This window comes from Hibiscus syriacus, unplaced genomic scaffold (assembly GCF_006381635.1).
Source record: "Hibiscus syriacus cultivar Baekdansim isolate YM2019G1 unplaced genomic scaffold, ASM638163v2 tig00012523_pilon, whole genome shotgun sequence".
Classification (NCBI taxonomy): Eukaryota; Viridiplantae; Streptophyta; class Magnoliopsida; order Malvales; family Malvaceae; genus Hibiscus; species Hibiscus syriacus.
Window position 1 is genome coordinate 585,906 of NW_024062285.1, and position 18,789 is coordinate 604,694.

The following is an 18,789-nucleotide window of genomic DNA, read 5'->3' on the forward strand; positions in this document are numbered from 1 at the left end:
ACCGAAAAATATGTCAAAAGAAAAAAGAAACGTAATGTTTCATACATATATATTTATTGAAAATTGAAAATAAAAATAAAATTAATACTGTTATCAATTAACAAAGACGAAAAGAAAAAAATGAGTCGTACATCTTTTTTTATTATTAAATTAAGTTTAATTTTAAATTAATCATATTAAAATGGTATAAATACTTGTGTTTAAATAAATTTACCGTTTAATCATTAATATTTTAAAAGTTACGCGCGTATACATAGAGCTACGCGCGTGTAACATTTTGCTAAGCTTACATTGAAACTGAGTAGCTTATCTTCAAGTTTGATCATTTTCATTTCATCTCCCTGTTTTCCCTTATCCCCAACTGAATAACATAAATGAGATGCTGATAAGCCTCCAAAGCCTACATTTTACTCCCAAGAATGATACGAACAAGCCCTGGAATTCAATTATCAAACACCAAATCAAGCTCAAAAATGACCCCGCAATTCTCTCTACATTTACCCACATGGAATCTCTGGGTTTACCACCCGACAAGGCCACTTTACCTTTGGTTTTAAAGGCCTGCGGGAAGCTTAACGCCATTGAAACCGGGAAGAGAATACACACGAGCATTCGAAACACCAACTTGATCGAGGATGTTCGAGTTGCGACTGCCCTTATTGACTTCTATTGTAAATGCGGTCTGCTTGAAGAAGCACGTAAGGTGTTCGATGAAATGGGTGAAAGGGATTTAATCTCATGGAACGCGATGATATCAGGGTATGCCTGGCATGGGGGATTCGAGGAGGTGGCGTTTTTGGTGACGGCGATGCAAAGAGAGGGTTTTAGGCCGAATTCACGTACATTAGTAGCGATGATTTTAGTGTGCGAGGAGGTTGTGGAAGTTAGGTTAGGAAAGGCGCTTCATGGTTATTGTTTGAGACATGGGTTGTTTGATTTGTATCCTCATGTCGGTACTGCTTTGATTGGCTTTTACCTGGGTTTTGATGTGAATGCTTCTCGTCTTTTGTTTGATAAAATACCCATTCGGAATACAGTTTGTTGGAATGCTATGATTATGGGGTATTTGGATGTTGGAGAATCCTTGAAAGCTATGACACTTTTTGAGAAAATGCTAATAGACGGAGTCCAATTTGATTCTGTTACAGTGTTGGCTCTTATTCAGGCCTCCGCAGAATTTGGATCTATTGAATTAGGTAATCAAGTTCATCAAATGGCCATTAAGTTTAGTTACAGCAATGACTTGTTCATAGTAAACGCATTGACTAACATGTATGCAAAGGTTGGAAGTTTGAATTTGGCATGTAAATTGTTTGATGGTATTCCCACACGTGATGTTGCACTTTGGAATTCGATGATATATGCATATGTTGACTATGGCTATTATGAGGAAGCGATTAGCTTGTTTATTGAAATGCGAACTGAAGGCAACAAGGAAGATGAAAGAACTATTGTCGTTATGCTTTCTTTGTGTTCAGAATCAGCTGAGGGTTTACGAAAGGGTAAAACTTTACATGGTCATGCAAGCAAGAATGGGATGTGGATGGATATTAATATTCGGAATGCAATTTTGAATATGTATGCTGAACAAAATTGTATAGATTCTGCAAAAAAGGTTTTTGGTGAGACGAGTAATGTAGATGTGATCTCATATAACACGTTGATCTTCGCTCTGGCCCGTAACAATTTGGGAAGTGAGGCATTGGAAGTCTTTGGAATAATGCAAGAAACTAATGTTGAGCGTAACTCTTATACAATTATTTCAGTCCTTGATGCGTGCGAAGACGAAACTTATTTAAATATTGGTAGGTCAATTCATGGTTTTGTGATAAAGCAAGGGATAGAAATGAATGTACCTTTGAACTCTGCATTAACTGCTATGTATATTAACTGTGGCGATGAAGCTACAGCTAGGAATCTTTTTGAGACCTCTCCTGGTAGAGATTTGATCTCGTGGAATGCTTTGATTGCCGCTTATGTTAAAAATGACCTAGCTCATGTTGCCTTTTCAATCTTTAGCAGCATGATTTCAGAAGTGGATCCCAACACAGTTACCATAATAACTATCCTCTCATCATGCACCCATCTTGCTCATTTGCCTCTGGGTCAATGTTTGCATGCTTATATGGTACGGCGGGAATCCTGTTTAGGTCACAGTTTGCCTCTTCAAAATGCTTTTATAACAATGTATGCAAGGTGTGGAAGCATGAGAAATGCTGAAAAAATCTTCAGAAGCTTACCAAGGAGAAATATTATCTCATGGAATGCTATCATAACTGGTTACGGAATGCATGGTTGTGGTTACGATGCTATTTGCCTTCTCACAAATGCTAGAGGATGGTTTCCAACCAAATGAAGTAACTTTCATATCTATTATATCAGCTTGCAGCCATTCTGGTATGATAAAGGAAGGACTGCAGCTTTTTGATTCAATGATTCATGATTATAAAATCACTCCTCAGCTTGCTCATTATGGATGTGTAGTCGATTTACTTGGTCGTGCAGGTAGATTAGACAAGGCTAGAGAGTTCATTGAATCAATGCCCATAAAACCAGATGCTTCAATCTGGAGAGCTCTGCTTAGTGCTTATAGAGATCATAGGTATACTAATGAAGCTGAGGTCATTTTTGAAAAAATTGTTGAATTGGATCAAGTGAACCCTGGGAACTATGTCTTGCTTTGTAATGTATATGCTGCTGCAGGTCATTGGTCAGAGGGCCAGACAAATGAGAAGGCGTCTCAGAGAGAAGGGCTTAAGAAAGCCTCCTGGAACCAGTTGGATCGTTGTTAGAAACCAAATTCACTCTCACTGCTGGAGATAGATCACATCCAATGGCTGACAAAATCTATGCAAATCTGAATACATTGTTGCACTCGATTAAGGAAATGGGATATGTTCCTGATCTTCGTTGGGTATTGCACGACGGTGAGGAATTCATTTGAAGTCCAGCACAGTACACGACTAGAGATGCAAGATTTGGCCTAGAAAAGCCAGGATTATTAACGATTGTTTCATGGTTATGTCCTTACCAATAAGCAATCTACAACAGTTCAAACACAAACTAAAAGTTATGGTAAAAATAAACGATGGAGCATTGATGGATGTATGATGAGCATACTCGATAGATTGGTTTCACTAGCAGTTGTAATCGAAGGGTGCTTGCCTACCGCAGCCTTTCAATATTTGTTCTATGAGAATGTTGGGTTCCGAGAAAGGGAGTTTAAGACCATGGACGAGAGTGGCACAGAGGCAAAATGCAGCCTCAAGATCAGTGAGACCACCACACCAAGGCGCCTGCAGCATGGACTATTTGGGTCAGACGGCACACTGAAGCACAGATTAATCTATCATTATTTTATAACGCAAATAGATCATAATACATACATATATTGCTTATTACGTCGGAGTTTACAAATAAATATCGTAAAATCCACGACTATTTGTGATTGTTTCATGGTTGTCATAACCAATCAACAATCCACCACAGTTCAGACAAACTAAAAGTACTGGTAAAAAATAAACGATGAAGCACTGATGGGCACACTCAGTAGATTAGTTTCACTGGCATGTGAAACCTTCGGGCACTTGCCGATCACAACCGTTGAGTATGAGTCTAACAATACAGGTAGGGCTTCTGATGTGCCGGATTCTGAGAGCTGTACTGCAAACGCAAACTGCTGCATCAAGATTACTACCAGCAATGTAGGCGCAGCATCTGCTACTTACCTTAGGCAGCACTGCAAAGCAGACATCTAGCCCAGGGCATAAACTTGGAAGCGGAGCGGGAACCGGAGTTAGAGCTTGAGAGGTAAAGAAGAGAGAAGGTTGAGGGAGAAAAGAAAAACAGTCGTTGCTGTAGCCGTGGAAGCCATAACTGAAGCAACACAACACCTTGAACTTGCTACACTGCCGTCGAATTGTATGGTATAGTGAACTGCGAGTGGTGATGCAAATAATAAAAAGTGCTATTCGTGTAAGTTAAAATTCTGTTCTTTTTTGTTTGTTTACAAAGTAATGGTTTCCGTAGAAGTCTTAAGAAACCTAACTACATTAATATTCTCCTTAAATGTGAAAATAATTGCTGCCGTAGAAGTCGTAAGAAGCCTAACTCTCAAGTTGTCGTGCAAGTCGTAAGCATGAGAGTTGAGTACTTGTTCTATGGTGCTCGAACCCGGGTTCTCAATAAATAACAATAATTTATTTACCATGGAGTCCACTTGGTTCATGCTAAAATTTAACTCAACCAAAATATATATGGGAGTATATAAAAAACGATAAATTTTATAAACTCAACCTTAAAAATTTTAAATAAAATTTGAATCATAAAATATGATTCGTCAATTCAACTAACTCAAACATTTTTACTCAATCGAATACTTACTCGAATACTTAGACCATTCAAAACATCATACATGCAAGACATAAGTAGTTCAATCATTATGTTCATAACCACATATTAATCCATCATTTTGTCAAGCTAAGGCCATCAAGCCTTTCCCTTCTCTATACGCATCCGTCTTATTTGCGAATCTTACAAAACCAAATCGTTTACCTGTCCTATCCATTTTTCTGGCGATGTATGAATCCGTAACTTCGTCATGTCTACCTTAATCTCTTCCAATGATATCTTGTCGAAATATTTTGAACGAACGGCAAGTTCACCTTGTTTCCAATGATATCTTGTTTCCTCGTTCACCTTGTTCATAAGAGAGTAAATTGATTCATAGGGATTAAACTAATACAATCCTTATAATAAAAGGATCTGCTAGATACTTTTACCCTTCAGAAAATTTGTCCACATTATAAAAAGGATAAAAGAAGAAATAGATAGATTAACAATTATATTCCTAACCACATATTAACCCATCATTTTATTACGCAAACAGAACACAGTACACACATACATTACTTGTTACGTCGGAGCTTACAAACAAGTACTGTAAAGTCCAGGATTATTTATGATTGCTTAATGGTTACGTAGTAATCAACCGACAATCCACGACAGTTGAAACACAAACTAGAAGTAAACGATAAGAGTCTCGATGGACGAATGATGAGCATACTCAGTAGATTGATTTCACTAGCAAGAGCCAGGGAGCACTTGTATGGCACAGTTTCTGAGTGTGACATTAACTATAGCGTTGAGGATGCTGAGGGGGAGGAGGCTCCCGATATTGATGCCTGCGATACTTAAGTTTCTGAGAACGCTGCAAAGGCAAATTCTAACATTAAGACCAAGACCAGCAAGAATGCGGCAACATTCCGGGTTATTCGGCTGAAAAAGGCAGACTGTTAGATTTGCGATGGGGCAGGACGGCGGAGGCGGAGGCGCAGGCGGAGGTTGAGCGCTAACCAAAGTAAACAAGACAAGGTTAAGGGAAAGAAGAAGAAAAACAGTTGTTGAAGCCTTGAAAACCATAGCTGCAACACACCACCTTAAAATTGCTAAACTACTATAGGATTGTATGGAAGCGAAACGAGAGTGGTGATCCAAATGGTGAAAATGCAGAGATATTTATAGAAGGAGATGATCACACTTTCGAGTTGCTTAGGGTTCAAGATTTTTCTTAATGACGTTAGCATTTCTGCATGCAAAGAGACAGATGGTATTTTAATTTAGACCCTTCAAGATTTTTAAAATTCTCATTAACTTTTATTTATTTTTTTATTAACTTTAAGGGTAAAGTGCACAAATGGTCCGTTGATTGTATGATGTTGTTTTCTCGAGCCCATGACTATTGAAAGTTACAAAATACCCCATTGATTATAGGTTATTGCTTTGTTGAGTCTCTCTACTATTAAAAGTTACAAAATGGTCACTCGATTATTCATTATATTCTAAACTTGTCCTTTTCCATTAAAAAAAATTAACTGTAGTTTGAGTTAGACATTAACCTACTGACTAGAATATGATAAAATCTGATCTTAAAATCAAACGACTATCATATCTCTGTCTAACACAAACAACAGTGAAACAAAAAATGACGAGTTTACAACACAATGAATAGTTAGATGATCATTTTGTAACTTTTAATAGTTGAGGGACTCAACAAAAAACATTCTATAGTTGAGGGACTATTTTATAACTTTTAATAATCTGAACACTCAACAAAGCAACATAGTACTTACATATATAATAACTAATTTGTAAATATATTTCTACTTCCCTTTTCCAATATTTGTAGATTCTATTTAGGTACAAATTAGGGTTGGATAAGATTAGTAAAAACTAGTATCTCTAATAATTCGTTATTTGGTTTCTTATTCTTATCTTTTAAATATACACTTAAATATTACATACTTCAAATGGTGTGTATAGTATAATATTTAATTTATTTATTTATTTATTTTAACCGAGAAATGCAAGCTTTTATTTAATAATAAAAAGTAAATAAAAACACAAGCAACCGAGTGCAATCCATGTGTTACATAGAAGGAGACAAAGCATTAAACAGAAAAGCAAAAGTTTAAACGAAAAGGCAAACAAGTGAAACTAAAACAAAACTAAAGTGCTGCCTTTCTAACTTCATCCCTGCACCAAATATAGGAAAACGATGATACGCCACATGCAAGCTGTGTACGTCTATTTTTTTTTATAACGTAGGACCTCCCAAGATCAGGCTAAAGAGCCCGACCCTATAAGGCAACCTTTTGATGGACTCAAAGAACCCACCACTCTGTCCCCCCGCATTTTTTCAGAATTCCCAACCAACGCAGTTTGAACCTAAGACATGAGACCAACTCATAATCCCAAGAGCTCTTGCTTTGCCAACTGGTCACGCCTACGGTGGTTGTACGTCTATTTTCGTCCAAAAATTATTGGATGGATATTATATATCGTATAGTATCTATATTATAACATTCCCATAACATATAATATGTATATATTATAGTATATGTAGTATAATATTTAATATACATTATATTATATATAGTATGTATATTATATAGTATATGGTCTATATATTATAGTTATTAAGGTTAACTAAAATATTCACCTTTAATTTTTTTATATTTATTAAGGTTATAAATTTTAAACTTACTTTAAGAAATTTTCTTTCTTTCTATAAAGTTCTCAATTTTTCCTTCTCACGAGATTATATTAGAATTAGATTTAAAATATTTTAAATGAAAAAAAACTATACTATCCCCACAATAGGGTTGTGGTTATCCGTAATTATATTAGAATTAGATTTAAAATCTTTTAAATTAAAAAAAAACTATACTATCCCCACAATAGTGTTGTGGTTATTGGTATCGGCGGATCCATAAATATTTTTCATGGTGGACACAAATATACTAACAATATAATTTTTTTAAATGGTATAGGTACTAATAAAATTTTAAGATAGACACGTCCGTAAAGAAAATAACTAACCGAAAAAAATTCAGATTTCAGAGTGAACAAAAATTTTTTTAAGATAAACACTATCAATAAAACAAGTAATTAATCGAAAGAAATTCAAATTTTAGGGTCAACACGTGACCAAGCTTGGCCTCCGCTGCTGGTTATCCGGGATTATCCTATTCCACCACCAAGGGTTCAAATTTCATTCTTTGAAGATCTTAACAATAGGGTTGTGGTTATCTAAAATTTTCCTATATTTCCTATATTTCAAATTTACTAACAATTAGTTGATTTAGTATGATGAAATATTAATTTTTTTAAATAAAATTAAAATTTTAAATTCTAACATAAGTGAAGTAAATTATATTAAAATAATTTACATAATACCGAATATGAATTAATTCATTAATAAATTGAATGAGTGTGGTATTAAAAAAACACCATATATGAAGGGGAGTAATTTCTCAGTTGTCCTGGATGCCATTATCATTCACAAGAAAGGAAAAAAGAAAAGAAATTTTTTTTATCTCAAATCCAAACAAAAAATGGTTAATCATCATTGTGGTCCTCTAATTACCATTTCCATCACAATATCATTCCAAGAGTCAATGGGCCCTGGTAAGCACCAATGCAAACAATCATTCTGCACTTTAGCATTCTTATCCTTTGCAAATGGCTGAAACTGCCTATACGGTCCCGGGTGCCCGTCCGGCCTGAGCAGAGACATGCGAGTGGAATCCAGCAATTTCAGCGTCACCCCATTTTCAGCTCCTAGAGAAGCCGCCTGCTCGAATTCTTCCATCTCGACACCACGCATCACAGTGTCTACATCTTTCGTATCCACTTGGCCTTCTTTAAACGGCTCGGTTCTATTACAGGTCCCTCCGCTGAACCATTCCCCGTTCTCGAAATGGTCCGGCGTCGTCGTTCGAAGGAAAACGAATGCTTTGTGGCTCGAGTCCATAGTGAAGTTCAGCACCAGCTTCAATGCCCTGCGGTACGCATACTCGAAGCTCATTTCCGTTAAGTTCTTTCCCGGGCAGTAATGGCAACCCGTCACCGTGTTGTTCTCTCGATATATCGCGGTTTTAAGATACCATTTCCCGCCGGCAATCACCGCATAATCGAAGTTCTTGTACTGTTCGGTCCACGTTTCGTCGAGTTTGTCGAGGTGGAGCTGAGTTTCGGCCGAGGAAACTCCGTTTATGTCTTCAAAAACGTCGGCTTTCAAGAGGAACGGGGTCCAAATAACCGAGAGGGTGAAGTTGTGGGAGGGGAAGTGCCATCTTCTGGATTTGTATTGTTCATCGTGATAAACCTCGACAGCTTGTTCCACCTGTGGGACATAAATTGATCAATAATAGCATCCAAGAATATTTTGATACATTCCAACAAAACACAAAACAAAGAATGTGCAATGTGTTGCTTACGTTGTTTATGGGTTGTTCAGACGTCAAATTCAATTAAATGATGTTAACCAGCTAAGAAAGAGACACGAAAATGTATTAACATTAAGCTCTAACCATCAAAGCAAAGCTGTCTTCCACTACTATTTCATACTTTGCTATTCGAAGCTCAAAAAGGAATTAAGATGGGAGACCCACAGCACAGCTAAGGCTAATGGTCCAAATCCTTATTATGGACAAAAGCTGTAGCTAATATGGAAGTTTGTGCGTAAATTTTAGCAATAGTTTGTCTAAGTATGTCCCAGTCCTTGTACTCTTTCTAGTTTTGAAATTCTGTCCGTCTACTTTAAATTTAAATCTAATTGATGACACTCTTAGTTGAATTTTTTATTAAATTTTAGGGTAAACTACTGTTCAATACCTAAACTATCAGTTTTTAGTCCATTTAGCACCTAAACTTTCATTTTTATTAAACTATATCTAATGTTTAGTTTTTATTTCATTTAGTACCCTACCATTAAAAAGTTAATGTGTTTAATAACTAAATTATCAGTTTTGTTCCGTTTTAGTACATAAACTTTTATTTTTTTTCAAAACTTAAAGTTAAATTTTGAATGGATACTAAAATGAAACAAAAACTAAACTTTATGTATGATTTTGAAAAATTGAAAGTTTATGTATTAAAACAGACAAAAATTGATAGTTTAGGGTAAATTATGCGTGTAATACCTAAACTATCAATTTTTATCCATTTTAATACCTAAACTTTCAAATTTTTTAAAAATTATACCTAAAGTGTAGTTTTTATTTCATTTTAGTATCCCGTTCAAAACTAAATGTGTAGTTTACCCTAAAATTTAATATATGTTAGTATTAATTAGACTTGAACTTTAAATCAAACCTTTAAATATTAAAAGGTGGCTTATCAAATATTCAAATTTAAAGGAAGTTTAAATAAAGTTATCAATGGAACTTGGGGTTTTTTTTTTGAGAAAAGACTCCGGCGTATTACGTCAGAATTTTTTAAAGACTGAATTAAAATTTTTAAAAGTTCCGTGACTAAAGTGAAAATAACCTAAGAATTCAGTGACTACTAGTGTCGTTCACCCTAAAATTAAAGGGACTGAATCACAATTAATACGCAAAAGTTTCACGGTAATATTTTGACAGAAAAAAGGATCATATAAAGAAATTCAAAGGTTACCTGTGAGAGAATACAAAGGAACGACTGGACGTGATTACGGGAGATAGAATCGCCGATGAACGCCCACCATTTGTTCTTCATCAAATCAATAAACTTTTCCGGGTCGAACCTGGGCAATTCGCAAGCCCGGGGATTCCATCGCCAGTAGAGGTAGCCCGAATCGGGTCTGCCGTTTTTCATACAATTTTGATGAGCTTCAATGTCAAGGCAAGTCGCGTTCGTGTAAGCCGGACCCGACGGGTCGGGTACCCAATCACCCACAAACAGATCACATTGACCCGCAACAGAAGCTTCAAACATACATAATAAACAATTTAGCGATTGCTGGAGACACAAGTAAGCGAAGAATAATTTAAAACAACAGTAATCATAGCCAGCCAAAGCACACTGGAAAAGACTAGCGTTTTGAGATTTTCCCGGAAAATATCTCACCGTTTTGAACCGTTTGGCTCTCGTTTGCTAACGAATCACCGGCAGCCGCAACTTGAACAGGCAAAGAAGAAGGAAGAGGTGAGTCGGCTATGGCATTAGTTTCGACACGAGTCGGCGGTGGTGGTGACTCAACGGCGGGTGAGGAAAAAGTGAGTGAATCGGAGACTAGAAGACGAAAAGCCAGACCCAGTAAGAGAAGAGAAACTGCAAACTTTACTAATATGTGGTGGCGTTTGAGTACCGAGCATGGATTCAAATCTAAGCTCGTTTCCTTCTTCACCATGGTATTGTCGTTCAACCTTACCAATAAACTCCCGGCTGGTTTTTTTCCCCCACAACCACCCGAAGGTGTTTTAGGTTTGATTTGATTAGAGTTGTTGGGACAGCAGAGGTTTTATTACAAGGACGTGGCTTTTGTCTGAAACACGAAAACTGAGTCGCTGTTTGTTTGTTTTATTTTTCTGTGCCTTTTCCTTTTGGTGCTTGTGTTAATTTGTGGTGTTTAGGGAGGTTTGATTGATAAATAGAAAAGAGAAAATAATTTCTGAAATATATTATTTTAATTAATTTTTTTTAGATTTATAAAAATAACCAATAAATTCATAATACGAACTCCAATTTCGCAACACCGTTTCCAAATACGTAATGCGATTTTTCAAATTCGCAACGCAATTTTTAAAATCGCAACCCAATTTTGGAAATCGCAACGTGAATTTTTCTGCTGTGTTTATCTATGTCGGTAATTAAGTTCGAAATTGGCAAATTTGATTTGTTAAATTCGCGTTGCGAAAACGAAATTCGCGTTGTGATAGTTGTGTTTACCTATATCGGTAATTCGATTTTTCAAATTCGCAACGCAATTTTTAAAATCGCAACCCAATTTTGGAAATCGCAACGTGAATTTTTCTGCTGTGTTTATCTATGTCGGTAATTAAGTTGCGAAATTGGCAAATTTGATTTGTTAAATTCGCGTTGCGAAAACGAAATTCGCGTTGTGATAGTTGTGTTTACCTATATCGGTAATTCGCGTTGCGAATTTGAAAATCGCGTTACGAATTTGAAAATCGCGTTGCGATAGTACTGTTTACCTATGTCGGTAATTAAGTTGCGAAATTGGCGAATTCGATTTGCGTTGCGAAAATGAAAATCGCGTTGTGATAGTACTGTTTACTTATATCGGTAATTAGCATTACGAATTTGAAAATCGCGTTGCGATAGTACTGTTTACCTATATCGATAATTAGCGTTACGATTTTCGAAACTGAGTTGCGAATTTGAAAATTGTGTTGCGAGATTGTAGTTCGCGTTGCGAATTTGTTGGTTATTTTAGCAAATAAAAAAATTGGTTAAAATCGTATATTATAATGTATTTTCGGGCACTAAAGTTATTTTCTCAATAAAAAATAGACTAAAGTATACAAATGGTTCAAGATATTAATTTATTAAGTAATTCGATTATTAAAAGTTATAAAATATAGTTTAGTGTTGTTTTGTTGAGCCCTTCATCTATTAAAAATTACAAAATGGTTATTTCGAGTATTCATTATGTTCCAAACTCGTTTTTTTCTATTAAAAATTTGACGGTATTCTAAGCTAAACATTAATTTGTTGATTGTGATACGATAAGGTATGATCATAGAATCTCAAACGACTATCATATCATAGTCATCATGTTAACAACCATCTTAGAAAATCTAGGGACGGACACATGATTTTATGTTATGAGGCAAACTTAAACTTACGGGGGTGAACTAAAATTCTAGGGGGCGAAAATAAATTATCAATAGAAAATACATATAATTTTTTAAAAATATATGGTAATTTTAAATTTTCAGGGGGCGATTGCCCCTGTCCCTTGATCCATCCCTGAGACAACTGTCAATTTCTAACAAAAAAAAAGGATGAGTTTGAAACATAATGAATAGTCGGATAATCAATTTATAACTTTTAATAGTCGAGTGCTTAATAAAGCAACATCCAATGATTATTTTATAATTTTTAATAGTCGAAAAACTTAATAAAATATTATCCTATAGTCAGAAAACTATTTTTATAATTTACCATAGAAAATAAAAGGTGTGTAGTAAAATAATGAAGGAAAAGGAAAAGGAAATGAAAGGTTTCATTTCGTTGTTACTTAAAAAATACAGAAAATTGCTTGAATACAACCCATCATGTTTTAATTGAATTATCTTTCAAATTTTATTACTCCTTAAAACTTGTATAAATAAAGATGAAATTAAAATCAAATATTAAAAAATAATTATCCACCTATTCATTCATATTTTATAATTATTTATTTTAGTTATAATTATATAAGAATCACAATATTACAGAAATTTAGATCTAATTCACATGGGCTGCCTTTAAAATTTCCCCTGACCTTATTACACCTCTAATATAATTAGTGCATTGGAACTTGATGATGCTAAAGTACAACTGAATATATATTAACTTTAGCTTATGTCGTTTTAGCATGTAATGTCATGAATGGACCACTTTACCAATTTTATTAATTATAAAATTTGATATTCCTTTCCACACTCTTTCTTTCTCTCTTATTGGAATATTTAAGGCAGACCAAATCTTAAAGCTTTTAAATTAAAAGGGTATTTTTTTCATGTAATGAATTCAATTTATTATTTTTCATCCCTATTGAACTTTCACATTAATTTAGTCTTTAAAGTTATTTAATTGTATCATTCTATATCTTACCCTTAACTTAAAATTATAAACCATAATACCATAACATTTAAATCATAAACCTTAAACCCTAACTTAGGATTTATAATTTAGGGTTTAAGGATAGGGTATAGAATGATGAAATTAAATAATTTTGAGGGTTAAATTGATACGAAAATACGATAGGGGCATAAATGATAAATTTGATCTACTAAGGGCAAATGTGACCCTTAAGCCAATTAAAAACATCTATATTTTATTCACGATGTTGATTCAAGTGATAAGATACTTTATTTTGTTTAAATAATGGTTTGGGTTCGAATCTTTGTTTATGCAAAAAAATTCCGTTGGAAGACTCATCCACTAATGACAGATATATTACGTCGGTCGATCTGAAATAGTTAGGGTAAATTTTGCGTTTTTCTTTTTATGTTGGCTATGGCATAGTCTTTTCCACTTTTGCTTAGCCTTCTAATGGATCGATTCAATGGCTAATATGTTATTTAAGTAGGATAAATGAGCCAAAATAGGACTTGGGTAGTCAAATATCATGGCGCTATGGCTATGCCAACCAAAAACTCATTGGTAAGGGAAAAATAAATTCGTGTGTGAGCTCTAGAAATGTGACCGGTTGATAATAAAGAGACGAAATATTGTTTTCCACGTGCGATGTATTTTTTAATGATACCACGAAATAAAATAAAATGCCAAGAAAGAGTCGGTCCACGAGGAAGAACATGCCACGAATGTTTAGCACATCTTCCGTGTTATTGTCCCATTACCCATCTGGGTCATGTTTTTATGATAAACTGTTAAAACTCAAGATACCGTTTGGTTTTCGTCGTCAAATTATCATTTTGATCCTTCTAGTATTCTTAAATTTGGAGTATAAACTTTATATTTGGACCAAAATCGTAATAGACCCCATGTAAAACAAAGTCTTTTTGATCAGAGCGATTACTACAATTTCCCTTCCCATATCAGTTGGCTGCATGATTGCCAGAAGAGTAATCAAAGTGCTCTTGAAGTGGTGAGCCTGCAGGTGGCGGAGACACAGTGGATTTCGTCGGCTGCTGAACAGATTTCGCTTCCTCTCTTGAAGCAATTAAAACACCTCAACTGTTGTCATCCTCAGAGATGCTTGGAGATGAAGAATTCAAAGCCCAGCCCGTTGACAATGAAGCAGGTTCTCCATCCATTGACTGGAACTCGTAAGCGGAATCATCATAGTCATTAGACGAGGACTTCCCTTTGTTTCAACATGATCACGAAGAACAAGCTTCTTGTTGGTGACGGTAAAGTTTATTACACTTGAACAAGCACTACGCCGCAATTTCTTCTCATTTTTCGCATTCAGATGCACTTTCCTGGGCATTTGTAGTAATTCAAAGCAATTATAACACAAAACAGAGCACCACCAGCAATAGGACGAAAACGGCGACCACCACTGGCTACTACCACCCTCGGTGGATGGCAATGAACAAAACCACCTATACCGGAGTTAAAATCACTGGGCCATATAGCATGAGCTTGTGTCTGAAGCACATTCGGTTGGGGCATCGTAGTCCTAGACCTATAGAAATGTGAACCGAAAGTCCCAGGGTTCTCGATGTGGTACATCGGATTACAGGACACATCATAAGAAATTATTTTTTTGAGTCATTCGACTATTAAAAGTTATAAAATAAACTCAATTATTAAAAGTTATAAAATTATTATTTGATTGTTCATTTTGCTCTAAACTCGTTTTTTATTAAAAAAATTAACGATCATTTGAGTTGGACGTTAACATATTAACTGAGATATGATAGTTGTTTGAGGTTATAAGATCAAATTTGATTATATCTTAATCAATATGTTAACGTATAACTTAAGACAATCATCAAATTTTTAATTAAAAATGATGAGTTTAGAACATAATTAATAATCAAAAGATCATTTTATAACTTTTAATAGTCATATAATTCATCAAATCAACTTCTTACGGTTAAGAATAATTTTATAAATTTTAATAGGTAAAATACTCAGTAAAACAATATTCGATGAGCATTTACATATTACCCATAATTCTATTGTTATGCCAAACGAAAAGCAATGTTTCTGAGCTTCTTATGTAACAGTAACTAAAACAGTGTTGTGATAATGCGACGACGTTTTGGCTTGTATCAACTGGAATGCTGGGTACCTCGAACGGCCCGTCTCTCTACTCGTCGCTCTCGTGAACTAGCTGACAGTGGTTCTGCTGCTTACACTATCGCGGTTTGGAAGAATTGAAAAAATGAAGTGGTGCTTCGTAGCTTCTCTTCTCACCGTCCTCACCAGCTCTCAGGTCATTTTTTCAATTATTTACATCAGGCCCTAAAATTGTGATTAGATCTATATTCATTCTTATATTTTTGCAGGGGATCTTAACAACTCTATCGCAAACCAATGGAAAATACAAATACGATTACGCCACCATCCCTTTCCTTGCCGAGGTTTTCAAGGTATTTTTAAATCAAATCTCCTCTGAACTTCCTTAATTTAGATCTAAAATCGAAATTTTATTTTATATGTATTTGCTTTTTGTTACAGCTTATGGTATCAGGTGTTTTTCTATGGAGAGAGCGTAAGAAATCGCCTCCGCCGAAAATGACAACGGATTGGAGGACTGTTCGATTGTTTCCCATTCCTTCCGTCATTTACTTAATCCATAATAATGTCCAATTTTCTACTCTTATGTATGTCGATACTTCTACGTATCAGATAATGGGCAATTTGAAAATTGTCACTACTGGAATTTTGTTTAGGTGGGCTACTCTTAATTTCCGTGTCTGAATTTTGAGCTCTTTTTTTCATGTACATAACTGGATTTGGTGTCGATGTTCTCATGAGCTAGTAGATACTGTTGTTTATTGATTTAGGTTGTTTCTTAAGAAGAAGCTCTCTAATTTAAAGTGGATGGCTATTGTTTTATTGGCTGTTGGAACGACCACGAGTCAGGTATTCCACATTCCGAACTAAACTGTTTATGTTTTTGTACTGTGATATGTGCTACATTGATTTTTTATGCAAGAAACGTTTATGGTTAGTTAAGATGTCAGGACCAGTGTTGTACTAGAAGACTAGTAACAACATTGATGCTAGATCAATATTTAGTCTGTCAAAACTTGAACCCCTTGATTATTGGTTTGCTAGATTTGGAATAAATATGGAGAAACTACATATTGAATATGTTGGAAGAACTAGTTAATATTATAATCTTCTTTTCAACTAGTAAAGTGAATAAAATGCTTTGTAAATTTTGTTGCAAAGGAAAGAAAAACGAAGGGTTAGAAGGAAAGGTGAGGAGCAACAACTGGTTAAGAATATTTCTTTATAGGAAGCTGTTAAATCTCCTTGAAATTTTTAGAACGTCTTGTTTTCTCTTGTTGCAAACTCTTATCTGTTAACAATTTAGTGAAGTATGTAGTTCAAATTATTCTTCCGTCTTGTCAAGGTCAAAGGATGTGGAGAAGCTTCATGTGACTCCCTCTTCTCAGCACCAATTCAAGGATACATGCTAGGAATTTTGTCGGCTTGTCTTTCGGCATTGGCTGGTGTTTATACAGAGTTCCTGATGAAGAAGAACAACGACAGCTTATACTGGCAGAATATACAGTTATACACGTAGGTTCCCTTTTATTTTTTTCCAAAATGTTTCCCCATGTTAGTTGCATAGATTGATTTTATGAGTATAAATTATAAAATATCATTTTTTTTACCTATTTTGTTTTTGTGATTATATGGTCAGAATCAATATAGTGCAAAGTCCAAGCCATTTAAAGTGATTGATATGATCATTGGTTGATTTATTATGATCTGACTCTTCCAGGTTTGGTTCAATCTTCAATATGGCACGGCTGGTTATGGATGATTTTAGAGGTGGATTTGAGAAAGGACCTTGGTGGCAACGGCTGTTTAATGGGTACAGCATCACAACTTGGTTGGTTGTGCTAAATCTAGGTTCTACTGGTCTGTTGGTTTCATGGTTAATGAAATATGCTGACAATATAATCAAGGTACCCTCTTTCTGGCTATCCTTGATTCTGCTTGCATTTATGTGTGCATAGGGTTATTGCCATTTCATCGTAGGTCTTTTGTGTTCTAATGTTTGCACTTGGTGATTTCTCCTTGATAAATTGATATGTTTCTAAAATTTCTTTACTGCTTAATGATTATTGAAATTTTGGATGGTGAATTCCCCCCCCCCCACATTTAATTTAACAACTATTTGTTTTCACTTATTCCTTTAGGTGTATTCCACATCGATGGCCATGCTATTAACAATGGTTCTATCCGTGTTCCTCTTCAGTTTCAAGCCAACACTTCAGGTAGGCTTCCTTGCTGTAGTCTGAACAAGATATACGGCCTTTAATTTCATATCCAAGTGTGTTATTTTAATATAGTATTCCAGCCTGGATGTAGACCTTAAATTTATGTTCTGTTGGGCTTTGATTTTCATGGTTAATGAAAAATATTTAAACGTTCTCTCTCTGTGAAGCGCGCACACAAACATTGATCCAAGTGTACTAGTTTTCCGAACCTGGATGTTTACTATCATGGTTAATGCAAACACATGTAATTTAGAATATAAACTTGTTACGAAATCCATTTGTTATCCTTTCTGTTTGAATCATTCTATATAGTTCCTGAAACATACAGAAACTTACTCGCAGCCCCCCCTGCAGTTGTGCAGCCCAACTAGTTTTGCTTTCCTTTTTCTAACCTTTTCATCATTTACATTTTTGTTCATGGCATTCTTGCAGCTTTTCTTGGGGATCATTATATGCATAATGTCACTACATATGTACTTTGCTCCTCCGAATATGCTCGTAGACATGCCGTCGACAATTAAATCAGATCCAGAGAGCCTTGTCAATGTTCCAGTTGATCCCAAAACAGATTCATGATGACCGGCAAGCATCTTTTTTTTTTCTGAAGTATGTAATTCTTTTGCATTCTCTTATAAATGAAAATTCATTTGTTCATATTTCATTATCACAAAGTGAAATTCATTCAGTAGGTATTTACTAAGATATACTTCAGCTGAACCATATGACACGATAGGGATTGCTTCAAATTAATTTTTTAAATTTTCATTCAAATGGCCATGACAGTTAGCTGAGGAGAGATCGAAAAAGAAATGGCCATGAACCGTGGATTCAGTCGGAAAACACGGGGATTGCAAGGTGAGAAGCCTGGCATCGCCGGCTGGAATCTTTGTGTTGGTATTTCAGCTACTGGTAACTATGGTAGAAATCAAAGTACCATAAGTGGATCATACTTTTATGTATACAAACTTTTGTTTCGTTTACAAACCTACTCGGTTATTTTAGCTGTAGATCTGTTAACGAATGCATTAACCAACGGCCGCCACAGTGAATCGATTCAAGAAGACATGTATTAAATGAATTTTGTTTGATTGGTTGTATTAAGTATATTCGATCTTATTGGTTCTTATATGTTGCACTAATAACAATATTAATTGAATTAAATTTAAGTAAACTACATATTTAGTACTTAAACTATTAATTTTGATCTATTTTAGCACCTAAACTTCTATTTTTTTTAAATTACAACGTTTAGTTTTAAATTCATTTTAGTAACTGTCGTTAAAAACTTAACGCGTTTATTACCAAAACTATCAGTTTTGGTCTATTTTAGTACTTAAATTTTGAACGATGTATTAAAATG

General features: G+C 34.9%; 2 protein-coding genes and 1 pseudogene across 3 annotated transcripts; 2 read left to right on the forward strand and 1 right to left on the reverse strand.

The window, feature by feature from the left end:
* Positions 1-311: 311 nt before the first annotated feature.
* LOC120205596 lies at positions 312-3,330 on the forward strand (annotated as a pseudogene).
* Positions 3,331-7,853: 4,523 nt separating this feature from the next.
* On the reverse strand, positions 7,854-10,856 carry LOC120205599 (protein trichome birefringence-like 25). Its single transcript, XM_039205449.1, has 3 exons — positions 10,393-10,856; positions 9,961-10,250; positions 7,854-8,686 (listed from the first exon to the last, which is right to left on the reverse strand). Exons 1-3 carry the CDS (start codon positions 10,673-10,675, stop codon positions 7,907-7,909), a joined length of 1,353 nt encoding a protein of 450 aa, XP_039061380.1. The 5' UTR covers positions 10,676-10,856; the 3' UTR covers positions 7,854-7,906.
* A 4,372-nt stretch (positions 10,857-15,228) lies between these two features.
* Positions 15,229-18,436, forward strand: LOC120205525 (CMP-sialic acid transporter 1-like). 2 transcript variants are annotated; one of them, XM_039205374.1, is made up of 9 exons: positions 15,229-15,403; positions 15,477-15,560; positions 15,649-15,863; positions 15,978-16,056; positions 16,553-16,722; positions 16,928-17,114; positions 17,349-17,426; positions 17,862-18,035; positions 18,213-18,436. In XM_039205374.1, exons 1-8 carry the CDS (start codon positions 15,353-15,355, stop codon positions 18,003-18,005), a joined length of 1,008 nt encoding a protein of 335 aa, XP_039061305.1. In that variant the 5' UTR covers positions 15,229-15,352; the 3' UTR covers positions 18,006-18,035; positions 18,213-18,436. The 2 variants fall into 2 exon arrangements, with proteins under 2 accessions (XP_039061305.1, XP_039061304.1); XM_039205373.1 differs by lacking the exon at positions 18,213-18,436 and having other exon boundaries at positions 15,230-15,403; positions 17,862-18,136.
* The last annotated feature ends 353 nt before the right edge of the window (positions 18,437-18,789 follow it).

What these genes read in the sequence shown, in the direction of transcription:
- LOC120205599 (XM_039205449.1), bottom strand. Translation starts at nt 10,675, where the DNA reads ATGGTGAAGAAGGAAACGAGCTTAGATTTGAATCCATGCTCGGTACTC. An exon ending in GAGCCAAACGGTTCAAAACG is followed by an intron (nt 10,251 to 10,392) that starts GTGAGATATTTT and finishes GTATGTTTGAAG; the next exon opens with CTTCTGTTGCGGGTCAATGT. An exon ending in TCCTTTGTATTCTCTCACAG is followed by an intron (nt 8,687 to 9,960) that starts GTAACCTTTGAA and finishes TATGTCCCACAG; the next exon opens with GTGGAACAAGCTGTCGAGGT.
- LOC120205525 (XM_039205374.1), top strand. Translation starts at nt 15,353, where the DNA reads ATGAAGTGGTGCTTCGTAGCTTCTCTTCTCACCGTCCTCACCAGCTCT. An exon ending in CCGTCCTCACCAGCTCTCAG is followed by an intron (nt 15,404 to 15,476) that starts GTCATTTTTTCA and finishes ATATTTTTGCAG; the next exon opens with GGGATCTTAACAACTCTATC. An exon ending in TTGGAACGACCACGAGTCAG is followed by an intron (nt 16,057 to 16,552) that starts GTATTCCACATT and finishes CGTCTTGTCAAG; the next exon opens with GTCAAAGGATGTGGAGAAGC.